Source organism: Panthera leo, chromosome D2, assembly GCF_018350215.1.
Source record: "Panthera leo isolate Ple1 chromosome D2, P.leo_Ple1_pat1.1, whole genome shotgun sequence".
Classification (NCBI taxonomy): Eukaryota; Metazoa; Chordata; class Mammalia; order Carnivora; family Felidae; genus Panthera; species Panthera leo.
This window is the reverse complement of record NC_056689.1, coordinates 60,076,946-60,099,354: the sequence shown is the minus strand read 5'-3', so window position 1 is coordinate 60,099,354 and position 22,409 is coordinate 60,076,946. Positions and strand designations below refer to the sequence as shown.

Here is a 22,409-nt window from a genome sequence, read left to right as displayed (position 1 = left end):
GCCTTTCTGCACCTGTTTCTCACTGTTCCTATGAGGGGCTTGGGCCTCTAATAGCAATAAAATTCTGGTCTGTGACAGATATTTATTAAGTGCCTACCAGGCCTAGGGTTCTTGAGTGTCTGTGTGTGAGCCTCTCATCCTTCCACACACCTTAGTCTCCTCACCCAGTGATCATCCTGCTTGCCAGCAGCCCTCTCCCATCACAGCAGTCCTCCTCTTCCCCCAAATCCCAAAGCCCCCAAAATCGTGTTGAAATCTTTAATTAAAAAATAGATCAAGAAGAAGATTTCTGGATAGAAATATAAATAACTCAGTTCTGGGGATCCTCTTCAGTCCTACCCCCAACCCAGGACCTGCTTGGCCTTCACATTAAAAATGGAAACATCAAAGTACTAGATTGCACCCCATCCCAGGGCTGACACTTCTTGTCTGACATAACTTCCTGCCACCTTGGGGCACACATCCCATGGGGAAAACCATGCAGGAAAGGCATCCTAATCATTCTCCCAAACCTAAGCTCAGCCCCTCAGTGCCTTGGTGGGGAGAGAGACTGGGGCTCCTTTTTCTCCAGCCCTTCACTGACTCTTGGTCTTGGCTTTGGCCTTGGGCGCTATGTAGGTGTGGTGGAAGTAATGGGCAAAGAGAATGAAATAGGTCGTGTACAAAACGAGGGACCAGAAGAAGTGTTCCGTTGTGGTGTGGCATCCCTGTTCTTGTCTCCAGATGTAACTTAGGATGCCGACAATGGCTCCCATAAACATCTGCAGGATCTGCAGGCTGGTGATGAGCTTGGGTAACCACGTGGGGGACTTCACTTTGGCAGCCCTCAGAGTGTAGTAGATGTACATGATGGCATGCACACCGTAGTTCATGGTCATGAACCAGCCGCCTGCAGCCACCTTGTTCTTGTATCCAAAGCTCGTGTACACTAGCACTGTGCTGTGGTGGTACCAGTGTACAAAGATGAGCGGCCGCTTACGCAGGATGATGAAGGCCGTGTCTCCTGGGAGATGGGGAGTCATAGCTGGCATACCACCCAGTGCTGGAACCACCCTCCACACTGGCTGTAGGGGAATGGGGGGAATTCTCAGGGCATGGGGAGGGGTCTTTGTGGAAAATAATCTAAAGAGGGGCTTTGGTAAGAGGTGTTGTTAGGACCCAGGGGCGGGGGGAGGCACTCTCCATGTGATGGGGGGGGGGGGGCACTGAGGAGGGATGCAGTTGACCAGGCACCAGAGAGACAAAGCCTTGACACTCACCAAGTTCAATGACCTTGCTGAGAAGAAAGAGGCAGGACCAGAATTTGATTACGGAATTTTGGATGAAGACGGAGAAGCAAACAGTGTGCTTTAGGCTGCCCCTAAGTAGCACGGTCCCCATATAGCCCCACGTTCTCACTGCCCCCAGGATACTGAAATAGGAGAGAGGGAAAAGGTGTAAGGGTCATCCCCAGACACCAATTCACCCTTCCTCCTTGGCCTGGCAGGTCACTGTCCCAAGCTCCACCACTTCTCCCCCACTTCCAATGAACTGGATCACAACTTCTGAGATCTGGGGCCAGGATCCAACCAGTAATCTAGAGGAGATGAGGGCTAGGGGGAGGACCAGGGAATGCTGGAGGACTGGACTGAAAGTTGAGCTAGGGAATAGGGTTCTTGGGATGGGTAGGGATGGGTGACAGGATGGAGGAGATGGAAGGAGTTTCGGGGATGAAATAGGAGAAGGAGGGGCTAGAGAAGTTATTGGAAGGTCTTGGGAGAGGGTGTTAGATGCTGAGAGTATTAGAAGCTGGGCAAATTCGTTAAAAGTACACAGACTCCATGAGCACAAGAGTTCTCATGAGATAGAGCAGAAGCTATCAGTATGGGGCCTGGGGAAGAAGGAAAACAGGGTCTAGGCACCTGGGCGGCTCAATCGGTTAAACATCTGACTTCTGCTCAGGTCATGATCTCACCGTTCGTGAGTTCAAGCCCTGCTTCAGGGTCTCCACTGACCATGCAGAAGATCCTCTCTCTCTGTCCCTCCCCTGCTGTCTCGCTGTCTCTCAAAAATAAATAAACATTTTAAAACGGAGAGAGAGAGGGAGAAGGAAAACAGGGTAATACGAGTGGGTGGGTGGAAGCCAGGGAGGGGGCTGGAGCTGAGGGAATGGGTTAGGGAGAGGGTTAGAGGGCAACTTAGGGAGTTGACTCAGTTGGGGTTTCTAGAAAGCTTTTAAGGATAAAATGAGTGTCTAGGGTCTACAGGATAGGCAGGGAGTGGAGGTTGGGGGGGGGGTGTCTTACCTGAAGATTGCAAGGCAGAAGGACCAAAGGATCAGAGGCCCCTGTAGGTTGAAGCCCTTCCGTGCCTTCATGTAGTTCTGCCCCACAAAGATGAGCAGCAGGTAGACCAGAGCTATGAGGAATGAGGTTGCCCTGGCAGGCAGAAGGCAGAGGGGATGGGCTTACAGGTGGGTGCTCGTTAGAGGAGTACCCACCCATCTCTTAAGGTGAGTGCTCTGGGTTGGAGTCACATCTCTGTCATTTATTGGCTGTGTGACATTGGAAAAACTATTTAGTTCTCTGAGCCTCAGTTTCCTTATTATAAAGGAGAAATAACACTCCTCTCCTGGCAGTGCTAAGGTATATAAAGTACCTAGCACAGGGCAAGGGCTGTGGCCAAGGTTTCTGTAGTTATTGCTCTTTCGGTGGAATTGTGAATGGGTGATGGCTGCTGGCCCATGCCTAGAACAAACCCAGGGCTCTGGTGCAAGAAGAATGTGGCAATAGTGTCTGCCTGGTTGGGTCATGGAAAATTAGCTGGAGCTCAAAATTAGCCCAAAAACACTTCTGAGGAGCTTCAGGGCAAAGCCAAAGAGCCTGGGGAAATCTTGCAAAACCTCCCTGGCTGTGTCTCCTTCTCCACAGCAGGGACGATGTAGCATTGGGGGAACAACATGATAATTTGAAGGGCAGACTGTCTCTGGGCACCAGCACTACTCCTGCACGTGTGCACACATGGCCACAAAGGACAGAGGAGAGCCGTCTATAAAGTGGGTGGGAGTAGGAGTAGGAGTTCAGATTAACCCCCTTCCTCAGAGATCATTTCTCACTATATTCTGTCCCCTCAGTTTCTGCCTCCTACGTTCCTCACCCCATCCTTTCTTCCATTCTCCCTCCCGCCCTTCCTTTCTGTCTCTCTCTCCCTCTTTCTCTCTTTCTTCCAGATCTAATCTCTTTGAGGTGCTAACCCTGCACTTGGACAACAGATATGGAGCCATTACAGGGGAGTCCGATACCTTTGCTCTTTAAGAAAATCATTGCAGGCATTCAAGTGTCTCTTCCCTCACCCCCAACCCACCCCAAATAGCAGTCATCAAGGTAAGGACCTTGGCACGGCCCTTCTCCTTCTCCGGGTCTTACCAGTATTCCTCCAAAAAGGGCCTCATGTCCTGGAACAGCTCGAAGTTGTAAGGCTGGAACAGCTGGTCTATTTCGTCCGAGACATTCATAGCTGTGACCATTTCGTTCAGCAGACGTCCAAGTCCGGAGCTTCGGAAGCTAGGTGAGAGGTTAGGGGACAGAGGATGGAGCGATCTTGGGGCAGGACAAAATGCACGCCGGACTCAAGGAACTCCGCGGCAAGCGAGGAGCGTCAGATTCAGGGACTTGCGCCGCAATTAGCCAGCTTCCACTACAGTCACCACTGCAGTATATGAAGCGGATTGCAAAGCGGCGGGCGCAGGCGGCGCGAGGCCCCTCCCAGCGCCAGGCCGTTATCCAATCTTGACCAAGATATTCCCCCGGTCCCGCCCCTGGGCCGCAACCCGCTCCTGATTGGTTATCCTCAAGGGCGCCTCCCCTCCAGGTGTTCTCACGCCCCACCCCATATATGCCTGTCATGGGCTCCCGCCACGCCCACTTTCCCACCCTTTTCTCCCACACCTCCATCCTCACCTGCTTGGTTTAGCCCCTGCGGCCTGGCCAGTATCTGGGCAGGCTAATCTCCCCCTGGCACTGCCAACCATAACTTTTGCCTCAGTTCTCTTCAATCCTGACCTACCTGGCAGTGAGGAGAGTGGGGGTGTCCTCAGCCTCTGGTGCATGCATTCAGGCATAAGGGTGTCAGTTTTCCACCTCCCTGAGACCGTGGGAAACCCAAACCCCTAATGAGGATCAGTCCCCAATAGTCCCATCTACCCGCCTTCAGGTCTGTGGTTGTGGGCGGGAAGGAGACGGATGTTAGTAAGTTTTATTGTTGAGGTTGTTGATGTTGGTGTTTGGGAAGATGGTTGTTGAGGCTGTTGTGGTTTCTTTACAGTTTCCTGAATTCCCTAACTGCTCCAGCTTGAAACCCTGTAATAACCTTTGAGAGGAAATGGGGTCACCCTCTGGGCTTCTGGGATTATTGTCTTCAGGTTTCCTGGAAGCCTTCTAGGGTTTATAGGAAGAAGACATGCAGTGCATCTCCCCACTGTCTTACTATTCTCTCCCAGAGTTTGTGTTTGTCTAATCAAATCTATTTTTTCCTTTACCTAGCACCAAAGAAATAAATATTTTTAAAAATTTTTAACGTGGGGCGCCTGAGTGGCTCAGTTGGTTAAATGTCCAACTTCAGCTCAGGTCATGATCTTGCCATTTGTGAGTTCAAGCCCGGTGTCAGGCTCTGTGCTGACAGCTCGGAGCCTGGAGCCTGCTTTGGCTTCTGTGTGTGTGTGTCTCTCTCTATTGCTATCCCACTTGCGCTCTTTCTCTCCCTCTCTCTCTCTCTCAAAAATAAATAAAGATTAACAAAAATCTTTTTAACATTTATTTATTTAAATAGAGCATGAGCTGGGGAAGAACAGAGAGGGAGGCAGAATCTGAAGCAGGCTCCAGGCTCTGAGCTTTCAGCACAGAGCCTGAGGTAGGGCTCGAACCCACCAACCATGAGATCATGACCTGAGCTGAAGTTGGATGCTTAACTGACTGAGCCACCCAGGTGTCCCAAGAAGTAAATATTTTAAAGCTTTTAGAGCCTTGCTTGTCTGTCCCTTATTTCTCTCTTAGGCTTTATGAAACTGAGGGAGAAATACAAGGCTTGAAGGCAGCTTGAGATAAGATGGTTATTTGCAAAACAAGAGCCAAGCGACATAAATATAAATATTTTATGTGGGGATATGGTTATAAATGGCTATGTGCAATAAAGCCCAAAGACACTAGAGCCTGAGGACCCAGGTAGGAATCCCAGCTCCACTTCTCTGAACCTCATCCACTCATCCAGGAAACCTGAAGACAATAATCCCAGAAGCCCAGAGGGTGACCCCATTTCCTCTCAAAGGTTATTACAGGGTTTCAAGCTGGAGCAGGAAAGAGTAGAATGGGAAATCCTGCCAATGCTGTCTAAATGACCCTCAAATGCCTCCATTTGTCTCTGTACTTCATCACCTCTCACCTGGTTGTCTCGCTCTACAGTCACTACCTTAGTCATGTTAACTGGTTGCACCACCTCCTTCTCTAATACAATGATTCTTTCTCTGTATTGCATTAGATTTGGAAAAGAATTCCAAACCTGGCTGATCAGGAGATTACTAAATCCCAATCTCAGAGATTTAGACCCCGTGAGTGATCCCAGACCACACTTTGGTATATGTGCTGCCGAAGCGAGCACTCAGACCATACTTTGGAAACCATGCTGCTTTCCTGCTTCAAATCCTTCAGTGGCTCTTAACTGCTCCATATGTAGCCTGACACTCAGGTGACTGGTACATGTTTGATGGATAAATAATAAATGAAAGAATGAATATTATAAGAATAATACCATCTAGGTGGTACAAGACCTGAATTCAAATCTCAGCTCTACCATAAACTAGTCATGTGTTTTTAGGCAAGTTATCTAACCTCTTTGAGACTCACATTCCTCATCCATAAAATATAGACAGTCATACTTGCCTGCCTACCCCACAAGGATGGGGTCAGTATACAAATCATATAATGTCAAGGAAAGGACATTGTGGATTAGACACATGGAAATGTCAGGGTGAATCATTTCAGAAGTTTACAAACTCATATAGCATATGTATACTCAGTTCTGAGTTTCTCTCAGATGAAGATATTTTACATTGTCTTTCCCTGTGAAATTTAAAGACTTTATTTTTAAGTGATCTCTGCACCCAATGTGGGTTTCAGTTTACAACCCCGAGATTAAGAGTTGCACGCTCTACCGACTGAGCCAGCTAGGCAGCCCCTCCCTGTGAAGCTTAATGATGAAGCTTGGGGGAGAGATGTGCAGGAGAGGGGAAGAAGAAGTAAAACCTCCAGAAGTTATTTGCTAGGGGAAACATTCCCTGACCCTTCGACTTGGTCTGGTACCACTACTATATATAAATTGTTCTCATAGCATGGTATTTCTTTCCTTCGAAGAGAGTTTATAATTACTTCATTATTTTTATTATTTCTTTTTTTAAAGATTTTTATTTATTTTTTATTTTTTTAAACGTTTATTTATTTTTTGAGACAGAGAGAGACAGAGCATGAACGGGGGAGGGTTAGAGAGAGAGGGAGACACAGAATGTGAAACAGGCTCCAAGCTCTGAGCAGTCAGCACAGAGCCCGACTCGGGGCTCGAACTCACGGACCGCGAGATCGTGACCTGAGCCGAAGTCGGACGCTCAACCGACTGAGCCACCCAGGCACCCCAAAGATTTTTATTTTTAACTAATCTCTACACCCAGCGTGGGGCTCAAACTCACAACCGAGATCAAGAGTCGCATGATCCACTGACCGAGCCAGTCAGGTGCCCCTCATGATTTCTTGGTGAATGCCTGTTGCCTGTTTCCCCTGCCAGTCCTTGAGCCCCATAAATACAAGGAATACATCTATTTTGCTTGACATTATTCTCCTAACACTGGGTACATACTAGATACTCTGATAATATTTGCTGCATGACTGATTGGATGGGTGAAATCCTCAGCCTATAAAGCTGGGTGAGTGACACTCTTTGTTTCTCCAGGATAAACACACCAAGCTTATCCAATCTTTTACCTCTAGACCTCAGTTCTCTCATCTGTAAAATGAGGATAATGTCTACCTCAGAAGGATGTTTATGAGGATCAAATGAGATCACATGTGTTAAAGTACATTATACAAAGTTAAGTAAACATCAGTAATCATTATTTAAAAAGTAAATTTGTACAATTTTCTATTTCTTTTTAATAAAACTCAGCTAAACTTAAAAGGAAAGTCATGATCTGGTGATTGGTTGCACAACAATGTGAAATGTACTTAACACTACTGAATTGAACATTTAAAAATGGTTAAGACGGTAAATTTTATGTTACCTATATTTTACCACAATATTATAATTTTTTTATTTGAGAGAGACTATGAGCAGGGGAGAGGGGCAGAGGGGGAGAGAGAGAGAGAGAGAGAGAGAGAGAGAGAGAGAGAGAGAGAGAGAGAGAATCTCAAGCAGGCTTGAAGCTCAGCGTGGAGCCCGATGCAGGGTTCGATCCTACGACCCTGGGATCATGACTTGAGCCGAAACCAAGAGTCAGATGCTCAACTGACTGAGCCACCCAGGTGCCCCTATTTTTACCACAATTTTAGAACAATTTTAAAGGAAAACTACAAAATGGGAATCATTTTAAGAAGGCCAAATAAAGAGTTAATGTGCATACTACATAATAACGCATAATAACGTATCTTTAATCCTATCTCTGGCCCTTGGTAAGTGGCTAAAGATATAGATAGGCTCATATTATGGACTCCACTGTCTCCAAATCCACCTCTCATTAGCTTCCAAAAAGATCTTCCTAAAACACATGTTAGCTCCTGTCATTCCTCTTTAAGAACAAAAAAATCCTCAAGGCAGAGGTCAGAATCCTGAAGTTAGCCCTGACCCTTCCTTACCAGCCAGTGTCCCATCATCACTCAGCCTCAGCATTCCTCATTTCAGCTATTAGGGAAAAATCACCACTCCATAACACAAGTACTATATTTTTATGTTTTTCAACCCCTTTACCTCTCTCCATATTGTTTCATCTCTCCAGACATCTTTTTCTCACCTGGACAGATCTTACTCTTTGTTGGCCTTAGCTCTAATGTCACTTGCCCTACAAAAGCCTAACCTATTTCAAACAGGGTCAACCCTTTGCTTCTTTGTTTTCCACCTACAGGACTTTGCCCAGACTGTCTGCCGGTATTGTGCTTCTAACAATGGGATAAAGTTAGTTATGTATTTTCTATACTACCTGGCTTCCCCACCCTATCCCAAATGGTCATTTTTGTTAGATCCCTCATTCTTTTTTTTTTTTTTTAATTTTTTTTCAACATTTTTTATTTATTTTTGGGACAGAGAGAGACAGAGGATGAACGGGGGAGGGGCAGAGAGAGAGGGAGACACAGAATCGGAAACAGGCTCCAGGCTCCGAGCCATTAGCCCAGAGCCTGACGCGGGGCTCGAACTCACGGACCGCGAGATCGTGACCTGGCTGAAGTCGGACGCTTAACCGACTGCGCCACCCAGGCGCCCCTAGATCCCTCATTCTTGAGGGGAGCACACAGCACTTGGCACACAGACAGCGCTCAAAATATGTCTGTTGCTTTGAATTGAATAGGCACGTAAGAGGAAATACAAACAACAAACATTATGTATATTATATATATTTAAACATTATTTATATATTTAGACATATATTTAAACATTATATATATATATTTAAAGACTCAACTTCCTTAGTGATTATGGAAATGAAAATTAAAGACTGTATGTATAGTATGGTCCCAATTAACAGCCATTAAACTGAGTAAAAATTAAATACCTAACGCCAGTCAAAGCCTTGAGAAACAGATATATTCATACCTGGCTAGTGACCAGGTAAATTAACTTAATCCTTCTAGAAGCACACTTAGGTAACACTTAGCAAGAGTCAGCTGGGATGCTTTGACCCAGTCCTTCACCTAGAAATTTAAAACCCAGTGAAATAGGCCAAAAGAAAAAATCTATATGTACTAAAATACTTATGTCATTACGACTTAATAGAGAACTGGAACCCACTCATGGAAGATTAAATTATTAAACACTAACAATACAAAACAGTACACCTACCAGAACATGGAGAAACACGAAACCGTGTTTGTAAAATAATGTAAAAGAAAACAATATTTAAAACTGTATCTATCCTATTACCTCAGTTATCTAAAAGTGACGTTCCTCAGGATTGAAGTTGAAAAGAAACACTAAAATGTGAAATCATTTTATGGGGCGGGTGAGATTACAGAAAAAAATTAGGAGTATTTTAAGTTGTCTTTTATAATATTCTTTTAAAGCTTTTAAAAAATTTTTTTTAACGTTTATTTATTTTTGAGACAGAGAGAGACAGAGGATGAATGGGGGAGGGTCAGAGAGAGAGGGAGACACAGAATCTGAAACAGGCTCCAGGCTCTGAGCTGTCAGCACAGAGCCCGACGCGGGGCTCGAACTCATGAGCCGTGAGATAATGACCTGAGCCGAAGTCGGACGCTTAACCGACTGAGCCACCCAGGTGCCCCTTAAAGCTTTTTTAAAATTTAGTTTGAGAGAGAGAGAGAGCACAAGTAGGGTAGGGGCAGAGAGAGAAGGGAGAGAGAATTCCAAGCAGGCTCTACACTGTCAGCACGGAGCCCGATGTGGAGCTTAAACCCACAAACTGCAAGATTATGACCCGGGCCAAAACCAAGAGTCGGACGCTTAACCAGCTGAGCCGCCCAGGTATTCCTGTCTTTCAAAATATTTTGAAATTGATGATCCAAGATTTTGGAATGCTACGTATCCAAGAAAAAGTTTTTAATGATGTAGGAAGCACTCTGGATAGGATATAAAAATATTTTTAAATGTAAGAAATGAGACTATGTATAGTATGATCTCAGATTTGTGGAGTGAAAACGTGGAAGAATGTAGATAGAATATTTGCAAACTTTCTCTAGAGAAAAAAATACAGAAAAAAACTATGCTGAGAACAAACATTGGAAGGAAATGCACCAAAATGCTAATAGTTTGTCTGGATGGTGGGATATGGATACTATCAACGTTATTTTTATAATCAGCAAATGTTCAAAACTAATAATAAATGTATTGAAACTTCTCAGATTGAAGACTTTCTTTTCCATGTGTTCTATCACTACATTGGCTCTTCTGCTTCCACCTTCCCTCCCTCAGATGCTGCACATCCCTGTCAGGTTCATCTCCTTTCCCCCATATTTTTACTGCCTTGGTTTTGCTTCTATATTTCTTCCTGTGCCTTTGCTGGTTCTTCTTCCCATACTTCTCACCTCTTTCATGCTACTGTTTTCTGAAAGCCTTGTCCCTCTTCCTTGTTCCTTCTCACTGTGCACTCCCTTTCCTGGCTATCTAATTCTCTTTCATGACTTTACCTTTTACTTCCTTTTGGAAAAGTACAAATTACTTATCTTTTATTGGGACCTCTCTTCTCTATTCTTGCTCACATTTCCAACTTCTCACTTAACTTCTCCCCCTGGCTGATCTGAGTTACAGACAGCTTACATTCAGGTGTAGAAACCCAGCTCTCCTTCCTCCCAGACCTGTTCTTTTTGCTGACTTCCCTATTTCTATGAAAGTCACTACCACCAGGCTTCCAAGCTCCTAGGCAGGACAGGCTACATAATTTGCGGGGCCCAGTGCCAAATAAAAAATGTAAGGTGCCTTGTTCAAAAATTATGAAGACGTTCAAGATGGTCACAGCACAACATGAAACCAAGTAAGGGTAGGGCACGTCTAAGCGTGGGACCCTGTGTGGTCGCACAGATTGCGCATCCATGAAGCCAGCCCTGTGCTCAGGCTTAACTCTGGGGGTCCATCTTCGACTCCCCTCTCTCCTTCATCTTGGTTTGGCTGACATGGTATATAGTGCATCCACTCACAGATATGAGAGATAATGGAAGAGAAATAAATTTTAATGGTGGGATGGGATGAGACAGAGATGAGTTCAGTTTGGGCCCTACGAATGCAAGGTGCCAGTGGAACATCCAAATCAGAGAATGCAATGACCAGTTGTCTAGAACTCAGGCTATCAATCTGCCTTCAACACTCAGGGTAGAGGACACTGAACTCCTGGCTGTTGATGAAATTGGCCAGGGAGAGGTCAAGCAGGGCCTTTTAAATTGGGGTCCGTAGACCATTTACACTATAATTTCCAGCTTGTTAAAAATGAAGTCTCCTTGGCCTCATCCCAGCCTTCGGAATCTGAATATATTTGGAAGTAGGTAGGGCTTGGAAATTATAGTTTGAACAAGCTTCACAGGTGATTCCCTTCCTCATTAGAATTTGGGAACAATTAATGTGAGTCAGAAGATTGAAGAAGCTACAACCCCCGTGGGGGAATATTAGTGTATAAGGTAGTGGCTTGCATAATTTTTTGACTGAGACACACAAGGAGAAATATATGTTATATTGTGACCCCGTACATACACATGTATTTGAAACATCTTTCGACACGTACATATCCTTACACGTACATGTGGTGTCTGATATTTTTATCCCATTGTATTTCATTATTTAAAAATGCCCATCATGACCCACTAATAGTCTGCATCCTGTAATTTGAAAAACACTGGTTAAGGAGTTGACAGAGGGAGAGGGTGTTGCTAGGGTCCAGAAAAAAACTCTCCACAGGTTCTTCAGAGTCTAAACTACATTTCAAAGTTTTTGAGAGCAAGCCTGCATCTGAGTGGTCTTTGAAGAACCCTCAGTTCTTCACTTGTGAACTGTTACTGGACAAATGAAGTCATGGAAGCCACGACTGTGCCAAGAGCACACAAGAGTGACCCCTGCTGTCCATGCCACCAGACCACGTTGTGAGGAAGCTCTGAGAGATGGGGCAGCAATAACCAGATGTTACGTGAGCGATGGAAGTGGCTACAGAGAAGCTGCCCTGGCTTTGGCTGTGCTATCTGCTCACCAGTCCTGCTAAGGATTGTCTCTGTCTTCTGGGTTGCACCTGCCTTTCTTCTCAAAGGCCTCCCCGATCCCAGCCTGTCCCATATCCAGCTGCTATCAACATCATCACCCTCTCTGACCAGGAGCCCAAGGAACTGGTCTCAGCCTAACAAAGAAAAAAAGAGCCCCTGACATCTAGGAGTCAGGCTGACATTTCCAGCTAGGCCTCAGTGTCGTTAGAAGTTGACCTGGTGCTCACACCTGGGCCACGTGATTCTGCTAAACATAAACAATCTCAGACTATGAACAGCCAAGTCACTTTGAAACCATGATAGAGAGTAAACAAAGGTACTTCATAATTGTGCCTAAGCACAAAGTCAGGGTCACTGCAACCCACAAAACTCTGAACATCCCCCTCTCCCAGCTTATATGGGTGGCAGCTGCTTCTTAAACAATTACAGGTTGTTGTTTTTTTTAAGTTTATTTATTTTTGGGAGACAGAGAGCACAAGCAGGGGAGGGGCAGAGAGAGAGGGAGACACAGAATCCAAAGCAGGCTCCAGGCTCCAAGATGTCAGCACAGAGCCGGAAGTAGGGCTCGAATCCATGAACTGTGAGATCATGACCTGAGCCGAAGTCAGCACTTAACCAACGGAGCCACCCAGGCGCCCCAACCAATTAGTTTTATTCTCACTCTGGTCTACCCTTCCTATCAATAAGATTCATAGAATTGTCCTTGGTTTCAATCTACAACGAACCTCCATTATTTGCCCCACCCCTCCAAATCACCCAACAAATCCCAAGTTTTTTTCTTTTTTAATTTTTTAATGTTTATTTATTTTTGAGAGAGAGAGAGAGCGTGCGTGTGTGCAAGCAGGGGAGGGGTAGAGAAAGAGAGAGAGAGAGAGAGAGAGAGAGAGAGAGAGAATCCCCAGCAGGCTCCAAGCCATCAGCGCAAAGCCCAATGCAAAGTTCAAACCCATGAACGGTGAGATCATGACTTGAGCCAAAGTCGGACGCTCAACCAACTGAGCCACCCAGGTGCCCCTCATTTCTTTTTAGTGCAGAGTAGTATTACATGATAAAGAAATTGTTTATTCAATTGCCAGTTGATAGACATTTAGTTTGTTCCAGTTTTTGGTTTTCATGAACAATGCTATTTTCATATCAGTCTTTGTGCAGGCAGCAAGGGGAAAAAAGTCCTTAACCTACAAGGGAAGACAGATCAGGTTTTCAACAGACCTATCCACAGAAACTTGGCAAGCCAGAAAGGAGTAGCAGGATTTTTCAATGTGCTGAATCAGAAAAATATGCAGCCAAGAATTCTCTATCCAGCAAGGCTGTCATTCAAAATAGAAGGAGAGATTAAAAGTTTCCCAGACAAAAATTAAAGGGGTTTGTGACCACTAAACCATCCCTGCAAGAAATTTTAAGGGGGACTCTCTGAGGGGAGAAAAGATGATAAATACATACATACATACATACATACATACATACATACATACATACATACCAAAAGCAACATAGTCTAGAAAAGACCAGAGAACACCACCAGAGACTCCAATCTACCAGCAACATAATAGCAATAAATTTGTATCTTTCACCACTCACTCTAAATGTCAATGGACTAAATGCTCCAATCAAAAGACATAAGGTAACAGAATGGATAAGAAAACAAGATCCATCTACATGCTGTTTACAAGAGACCCACTTTATTTTATTTTATTTTTTTAATTTTTTTTTAATTTTTTAACGTTTATTTATTTTTGAGACAGAGAGAGTCAGAGCATGAACAGGGGAGGGGCAGAGAGAGAGGGAGACACAGAATCTGAAACAGGCTCCAGGCTCTGAGCCGTCAGCACAGAGCCCGACGTGGGGCTTGAACTCACGGACCGTGAGATCATGACCTGAGCCGAAGTCGGACGCTTAACCAACCAAGCCACCCAGGCGCCCCCAAGAGACCCACTTTAGACCTAAAGACACCTTCAGATTGAAAGTAAGGGGTTGGAGGGTGCCTGGGTGGCTCAGTCGGTTAAGCGTCCAACTTCGGCTCAGGTCACGATCTCACGGTCCGTGAGTTCAAGCCCCGCATTGGGCTCTGGGCTGATGGCTCAGAGCCTGGAGCCTGCTTCCGATTCTGTGTCTCCCTCTCTCTCTGCCCCTCCCCCGTTCATGCTCTGTCTCTCTCTGTCTCAAAAATAAATAAACATTAAAAAAAAATTAAAAAAATAAAAAAAAAAAGAAAATTATATAGCAATCCAGGCCTTCCTAAAGAAGGAAGAAAGGTCTCAGATACACAACCTAACCTTACACCTTAAAGAGCTGGAAAAAGAACAGCAACTAAAACCCAAAACCAGCAGAAGACAGGAAATAATAAAGATTAGAGCAGAAATTAATGCTATCGAAACCAAAAAAAAACAAAAAACAAAACCCAAAACCCCAGAACAGATCAATGAAACCAGAAGCTGGTTCTTTGAAAGAATTAACAAAATTGATAAACCAATAGCCAGTTTGATCAAAAAGAAAATGGAAAGTCTTTGTGCAGGCATATTTCCACACTTGTTCTTGGGTAAATACCTAAGAGTAGGATTGCTAGGTTATAAGATAAGGATATATTTAACTTTATAAGACACTGCCAAGCTTTCCCAAGTGCTCATACCATGTCACAATCTCACCTACAATGTATTAAAGTTCTAGTTTGCTTTATTCTTTTTATAACTTTTTAAAGCTTATTTATTTTGAGAGAGAGAGAGCACAAGCAGAGGAGGGGCAGAGAGAGAAGAGGGCTTTACTCTTTTTAACAGCCAAAATGTAATTGCTGGAGAAAAAGCAATAAAGCAAATGTAGAAAAATGTTAACAATTGGCAAATTTGGATAAAGAGTATATAGATGTTCATTTTACTATTCTTTCCATTTTTCTTTATTTTTTATTTTTCATTTTTAGAGAGAGAGTGCATGAGCAGGAGAGAGGGGCAGAGGGAGAGAGAATCTCAAACAGGCTCCACGCTCAGTGCAGAGCCTGACTTGGGGCTCAATCCCACAGCCCAGAGATCATGACCTGAGCTGAAAGCAAGAGTCAGATGCTCAAACTAGTCAGTCAGAGAAAGACAAATATCATATGACTTCACTCATATGAGGACTTTAAGATACAAAACAGATGAACGTAAGGGAAGGGAAGCAAAAATAATATAAAAACAGGGAGGGGGACAAAAACATAAAAGACTCTTAAATGTAGAGAACAAACAGAGGGTTACTGGAGGGGTTGTGGGAGGGGGATGGGCTAAATGGGTAAGGGGCATTAAGGAATCTACTCCTGAAATCATTGTTGCACTATATGCTAACTAACTTCGATGTAAATTTAAAAAATATATTCAATAAAAATTGTTTAAAAATGTAAACGCGTACCTTCTTCATCAAGGCTGGCAGAGCTGGAGTCCCAGCTTTCCCATGAATTACCTGTGTTATTTTGTGTCAGTTACACAATAATCTCTGGGCTTCAGTTTCCCCATTGATAAAACCAAGTTAGTAATGTACTTAATCCATACGATTATAATGAGGATTAAATAAAATAATCCTTTAAAACAGAAAAAAAAAGTCAGAAGCTCAATCAACTGACCCACCCAGGAACTCCCCCATTTTTCTTTAAATAAAGATTTTTTTTTTCCAAAATAAAAAGCTGGGAGAAAGACTAAATTGGATATTATACGGAGCTGGATTGATTCTTAAATTTATCTGTCAGGGTAAGTTTGTAAGGAGAGCAAGACAATTTTGAAAAAGAACACTAAAGGGGAATAGGTCCTACCAAATATCAAAACTACCTGTAAAGCTACGGTAATTTGAACATATTTTATTGTCATGCACAAAAACTTTTCAGATAAACTATACAGACAGTCTAGAAAAAGGTTCATGTGTCTATGGATATCTAGTTTACAATAAAAGTGGCATTTTAAAATCAGAATGGGTTTGGGGCACCTGGGTGGCTCAGTCAGTTAAGTGACTGACTTCGGCTCAGGTCATGATCTCACATCTTTTGGGTTCGAGCCCTGCATTGGGCTCTGTGCTGACAGCTCAGAGTCTGGAGCAGCCTTCAGATTCTGTCTCCCTCTCTCTGCCCCTTCCCCACTTGCACTCTCTCTCTCTCTCAAAAATAAATAGACTTTAAAAAAATTTTTAAAGCAAAATGGGTTAATATATGATGATGGGACTTGACTTTTTATTTAAAAAGTTGAGTCCTAGGGGCGCCTGGGTGGCTCAGCTGGTTGAGCGTCCAACTTCAGCTCAGGTCACGATCTCACGGTTCGTGAGTTCGAGCCCCACGTCAGGCTCTGGGCTGATGGCTCAGAGCCTGGAGCCTGCTTCCAATTCTGTGTCTCCCTCTCTCTCTGCCCCTCCCCCATTCATGCTCTGTCTCTCTCTGTCTCAAAAATAAATAAACATTAAAAAAAATTTTTTTAATAAAAAAAAAAAGTTGAGTCCTATTCCATCCCATTTACAAGTGTGAATTCAGGAAATACTAGAAGTAAATATATTAGAAAAATTATATGTGATTTTATTTATTTTTTTGAAGTTTATTTATTTTCAGAGAGAGAGAGAGACAGAGCGGGAGAGAGAATCCCAAGCAGGCTCCACTCCGTCAGCACAGAGCCCAACTTGGGACTTGATCCCACCAACCATGAGATCATGACCTGAGCTGAAGCCAAGAGTGGGTCATTTAACTGACTGAGTCACCCAGGCACTCCTGAGTCATATGTGATTTTATAAATAAATCCAGGGGTGGGGGACACCTGGGTGGCTCAGTCGGTTAAGTGTCCAACTTCAGCTCAGGTCATGATCTCACAGTTCATGGGTTCGAGCCCCTTGATGGGCTCTGTGCTGACAGCTCAGAGCCTGGAGCCTGCTTCGGATTCTGTGTCTCTCCTTCTCTCTGCCCCTCCCCCAGTTGTGCTCTGTCTCTCTCTCTCAAAAATAAACATTTTCAAAAAATTGACTACTATATTAAAATCATAATCAGTTAATCAAATCAATCAATCTGGGGTAGGCATGACATTCCTAAGCAAGAAATAAATCCAAAAGCAATAAAGAAAAGTATTGATGTATTTTGCTACATAAAAATTTTTTTAAATAATTTTTTAAAATTTTTTATTCTAGAAAGAGAGGGAGAGAGGGAGAGCAGGTACACTAGTGGGAGAGAGGGGCAGAGGGACAGAGAGAGAAAACCTTAAGAAGGCTCCACGCTCAGTGCAGAGCCAGATGTGAGGCTCGATCCCACCACTCTGGGACCTTTTACCTGAGCCGAAATTAAGAGTTGGACATTCAATTGACTGAGCCACCCAGGGTCCCCCCAAATTTAAAAATTCTTTAGAGTTAAAAATAACATAAGGACAACGGGGTGGCTCAGTTGGTTGAGCCTCTGACTCTTGATTTCAGCTCAGGTCATGACCTCATGGTGGGTGGGATAGAGACCCACATCAGCATCTCAGCATCTGACCACATGGAGCCTGCTTGGGATTCTCTCTCCCTCTCTCTGCTCCTCCCCCACCTGCACCCTCTCTCTCACTCTCTCTCCCAAAATAAAAAAAAATAAACACACACAAGAATTTTTAAGTTTAAAAACAACATAAACAGTATATCTGTCCATGTGGGTACTCAGTAATTTGTCTTGCATAGTTTCCCATAGGATAGATTTTACTGATTGCATCCCCATAATATCATTGAATATGATTTTCTTTACCTTGTATTTGCTTTATTATTTTTTAGAAGTTTATTTATTTATTTTTGAGAGAGGGAGCAAGCACAAGTAGGGGAGGGGCAGAGAGAGAGGGAGACACAGAATATGAAGCAGGCTCCAGGCTCCGAGCTGTCAGCACAGAGCCCGACGCCAGGCTCAAACCCATGAACTGTGGGATCATGATCTGAACTGAAGTTGGATGCTCAACCGACTGAGCCACCCAGGCGCCCCTATCTTGCATTTGCTTTACATTGATAGTTACATCTAAAGCCTTGACCAGATTCAGATTTGATTTTTTTTTAAAGCCAGACTACTTTACCAATGATGTTGCATACTTCTATCACAAGGAACATTATCTTCTTGTCTCTTTTTTTTTTAAGTTTATATATTTATTTTGAGAGAGAGAGAGAATGAGTAGGGGTGGGGTAGAGAGAGAGAGGGGGACAGAGGATCCGAAGTGGGCTCTGTGCTGAGAGCACGATGTGGGGCTCTAACTCACAAACCGTGAGACCATGACCTGAGCTGAAGTCTGCCGCTCAACCGACTGAGCCACCAGATGTCTCTTGTCTCTCCCCCCCTCCCTCTGTTTTTGCAGTGTTTTCAGTTCTTTTTTTTTTTTTAATTTTTTTTTTTATTAAAAAACATTTTTTTAGGGATGTCCAGGTGACTCAGTCAGTTAAGCGTCCAAATTTGGCTCAGGTCATGATCTCACAGTTTGTGAGTTTGAGCCCCACATGGGGCTCTGTGTTGACAGCTCAGAACCTGGAGACAACTTCAGATTCTGTGTCTCCCTCTCTCTCTCTGCCCCTCCCCTGCTCACGCTCTCTTTCTCTCTCAAAAATAAATAAACATTGTATGGAAACCAATTTGACAATAAATTTCATATATTGGAAAAAATAAATAAATGAATGAATGAATGAATGAATGAATAAATAAATAAATAAATAAATAAATAAATAAACATTAAAAAATATTTATTTTGGGGGCGCCTGGGTGGCTCAGTCGGTTAAGCAGCCGTCTTCAGCTCAGGTCATGATCTCTCAGTCCGTGGGTTCGAGCCCCGCGTCGGGCTCTGTGCTGACGGCTCAGACCCTGGAGCCTGTTTCGGATTCTGTGTCTCCCTCTCTCTGACCCTCCCCTGTTCATGCTCTGTCTCTCCCTGTCTCAAAAATAAATAAAACGTTAAAAAAATTTTATTTATTTATTTATTTATTTTAATTTTTTTAACGTTTATTTATTTTTGAGACAGAGAGAGAGAGACACAGCATGAACGGGGGAGGGACAGAGAGAGAGAGGGAGACACAGAATCGGAAGCAAGCTCCAGGCTCTGAGCCATCAGCCCAGAGCCCGACGCGGGGCTCGAACTCGCGGGGCTCGAACTCGCGGGACTCGAACTCGCGGGGCTCGAACTCGCGGACCGCGAGATCGTGACCTGAGCCGAAGTCAGACGCTTAACCGACTGAGCCACCCAGGCGCCCCCCCAAAAAATTTATTTTTGATGGGGCACCTGGGTGGCTCAGTCGGTTAAGCGTCTGACTTCGGCTCAGGTCATGATCTCACAGTTTGTGAGTTCGAGCCCCATATCAGGCTCTGTGCTGACAGCTCAGAGCCTGGAGTCTGCTTCAGATTCTGTGTCTCCCTTTCTCTCTAACCCTCCCCCGCTGGCGTTCTCTCTCTCTCCCCAAAATAAATAAACATGAAAAAAAATTTTTTTAAGTATTATTTTTGAGAAAGGGAGAAAGAGAATGAGTGGGGGAGGGGCAGAAAGAGAAGGAGACACAGAATCAAGAGCAGGCTCCAGGCTGACAGCACAGAGCCCACACAGGGCTTGAACCCACAAACTCTGAGATCATGACCTGAGCCTAAGTCAGACACTTAACCAACTGAGCCACCCAGGTGCCCCTGCAATGTTATCAGTTCTTGATGGTCTTTTCCTAGATCCATTAATTCATTAGGGGTTACCAGCTGGTGATGTTTAATTTCTACTGTTTTACTTTCTAGAAATTATTTCTACTCTGTTTATTACTTCTATTAGGAGAAACTTCCTTTTATCACCTATTCAGTTCACTGAGATTTTCAATTTATATAGGAAAAGCATAGCAAATGTTTTTTTTTCTTTTACCAGTTTTCAAAATAATGAGCTGATTTCCTACCAGCCTTCAAAGGTCACCAATAAAATGGGTTTTTTAGTATCATTATGAATAATGTATCTAATCCTATTTGATATTTCAATTCATTTGAGCTATTACTCTTAATGACGTTCAAATGGCACAACTTTTGGCCAGTGTGAGTTTATGTTGGCTTCTGAGTCCTATTGACACACAGTTGTCTTTGTTGACTTCTTTGCTCCCTGATACGACAAGATATTTTAAGCTCATCTTCTACAATTCCTGCCCAAAACTGGAATCAGCCGTCACCGAAGAGTCCAGTATATTTTTAACAAGAAATAATAATTTAAAACAATAATCTGGGTGCTTGTTGGTCCTGGATTTTTTCATGGGACTTAGGTCTTTTCAGGTGACAGAGCTAGAAAATATAATTTAAAAAAAAGATAAGAGATGCCTGGGTGGCTCATTGGTTAAGCGTCTGACTCTTGATCTCTTGACATCATCAATCTTACATAACTATCTCCTTATTTTTATTTTAGAGAGAGAGAGAGAGAGAGACAGCATGGACTTGGGATAGAGGCAGAGGGAGAGAGAATCTCCCCTTTTTTCGGTAAAAGTTTTGAAAAAAGAAAACTTGGTCTTTTTACTTAATGCTTCATGAGACAGAGTTTTTAATTTTTTAATTTTTATTTTATTTATTTATTTCCACATTTATTTATAATTTAACTCCAAGTTAGTTAACATACAGTGTAATAATGTTTTCAGGACTGGAATTTAGTGATTAATCACTTACATATAACACCCAGTGCTCATCCCAGCAAGTGTCCTCGTTAATGCCCATCACCTATTTAGCCCATCCCCCCACCAAACACCCCTCCAGCAACACTCACTTTGTTCTCTGTATTTAAGAGCCTCTTATGGTTTATCTTCCTCTTTGTTTTTATATTATTTTTGCTCCCCTTCCCTTATGTTCATCTGTTTTGGATCTTAAAAAAATTTTTTAACATTTATTTATTTTTGAGAGACAGAGAGAGACAGAGCATAAGCAGGGGAGGGGCAGAGAAAGAAGGAGACATAGAATCTGAAGCAGGCTCCAGGCTCTGAGTAAACTGTCAGCACAGAGCCCAATGGGGGGCTCGAACCCCTGAACCGTGAGATCATGACCTGAGCCGAAGTCAGATGTTCAACCGACTGAGCCACCCAGGTGCCCTGTTTTGTATCTTAAAATCCACATGAGTGAAGTCATATGACATTTGTCTTTCTCTGATTTATTTTACTAAGCATAATACACTCTAGTTCCATCCATGTTGTTGCAAATGGCAAGATTTCATTCTTTTTGAGCACTGAGTAACATTCCAGTGTGTGTGTGTGTGTGTGTGTGTGTGTGTGTACACACATCTTCTTATCCATTCATCAGTCAGTGGACATTTGGGCTCTTTCCATAATTTGGCTATTGTCAATAGTGCTGCTATAAACATTGGGGTGCATGTGCCCCTTTGAGTCAGCAATCCTGTATCCTTTGATCCAAAGTAGTGAAATTGCTGAATTGTAGGGTAATTCTGTTTTTTTTTTTTTAATTTTTAAATATTTACTCATTTTTGAGAGACAGACTGTGAGTGGGGGAAGGGCAGAGAGAGAGGGAGACACAGAATCTGAAGCAGGCTCCAGGCTCTGAGCTGTCAGCACAGAACCTGATTCAGGGCTTGAACCCATGAACCATGAGATCATGACCTGAGCTGAAGTCAGATGCTTAACTGACTGAGCCACCCAGGCGCCCCTCTATTTTTAATTTTTTGAGGAACCTCCATACTGTTTTCCGGAGTGGTTGGACTCTGATATGTGCTACAATATGAATAAACCTTGAAGACAGTGTTCTAAGTGAAATAAGCCAGTCACAAAAAGACAAATATTGTATGATTCCACCTATATGAGGTACCTAGAGTAGTGAAAATAATAGAGACAGAAGTTAGAATGGAGGTTGCCAGAGACTGGGGGTGAGGGTAGGGATGAGAATTTACTGTTTAATGGGTATACAGTTTCAGTTTTATGAGATAAAGAGTTCTGGAGAACTCTTTATGAATGGAATTATGAATGGTAGTGATGGTTGCACAATATGAATGTCCTTAATACCACTGAACTGTACACTTAAAAATGGTTAAGATGGGGGCGCCTGGATGGCTCGGTCGGTTAAGCGGCCGACTTCGGCTCAGGTCATGATCTCACGGTCCGTGAGTTCGAGCCCTGCGTCGGGCTCTGTGCTGACAACTCAGAGCCTGGAGCCTGTTTCAGATTCTGTGTCTCCCTCTCTCTGACCCTCCCCTGTTCATGCTCTGTCTCTCTGTGTCTCAAAAATAAATAAACGTTAAAAAAAAAAGTAAAAATGGTTAAGGTGGTAAATCTCATCGTGTGTACTTTACAAGAAAAATTGGAAAAAAATATAGAGCAATACATAGAATAGTTATTAACATTTTATTAACATTTTGAAACACAAACACATTAGATCTTTTATAATAGGAAAAAATGAAAATTATTAATGAAAAAAATGGAGAAATTAAGGCATTCCCAGATAAACAAAAGCTGAAGTCCTACAAGTAGAACTTCTTGTCTACAAGTAGACAAAGAAATGCCTTATAAGAAATTTCAAACTGAAGGCCACCTGGGTGGCTCATTCGGTTAAGT

General features: G+C 43.4%; 1 protein-coding gene across 1 annotated transcript; it reads right to left on the bottom strand.

Annotated features, from left to right (window-relative positions):
* Positions 1–302: 302 nt before the first annotated feature.
* Positions 303–4,055, bottom strand: ELOVL3 (ELOVL fatty acid elongase 3). Its single transcript, XM_042908773.1, has 5 exons — positions 4,045–4,055; positions 3,405–3,542; positions 2,286–2,417; positions 1,260–1,411; positions 303–1,003 (listed from the first exon to the last, which is right to left on the bottom strand). The coding sequence occupies exons 2-5, from the start codon at positions 3,503–3,505 to the stop codon at positions 576–578; spliced, it is 813 nt and encodes a 270-aa protein (XP_042764707.1). The 5' UTR covers positions 3,506–3,542; positions 4,045–4,055; the 3' UTR covers positions 303–575.
* Between the last annotated feature and the right edge of the window lie 18,354 nt (positions 4,056–22,409).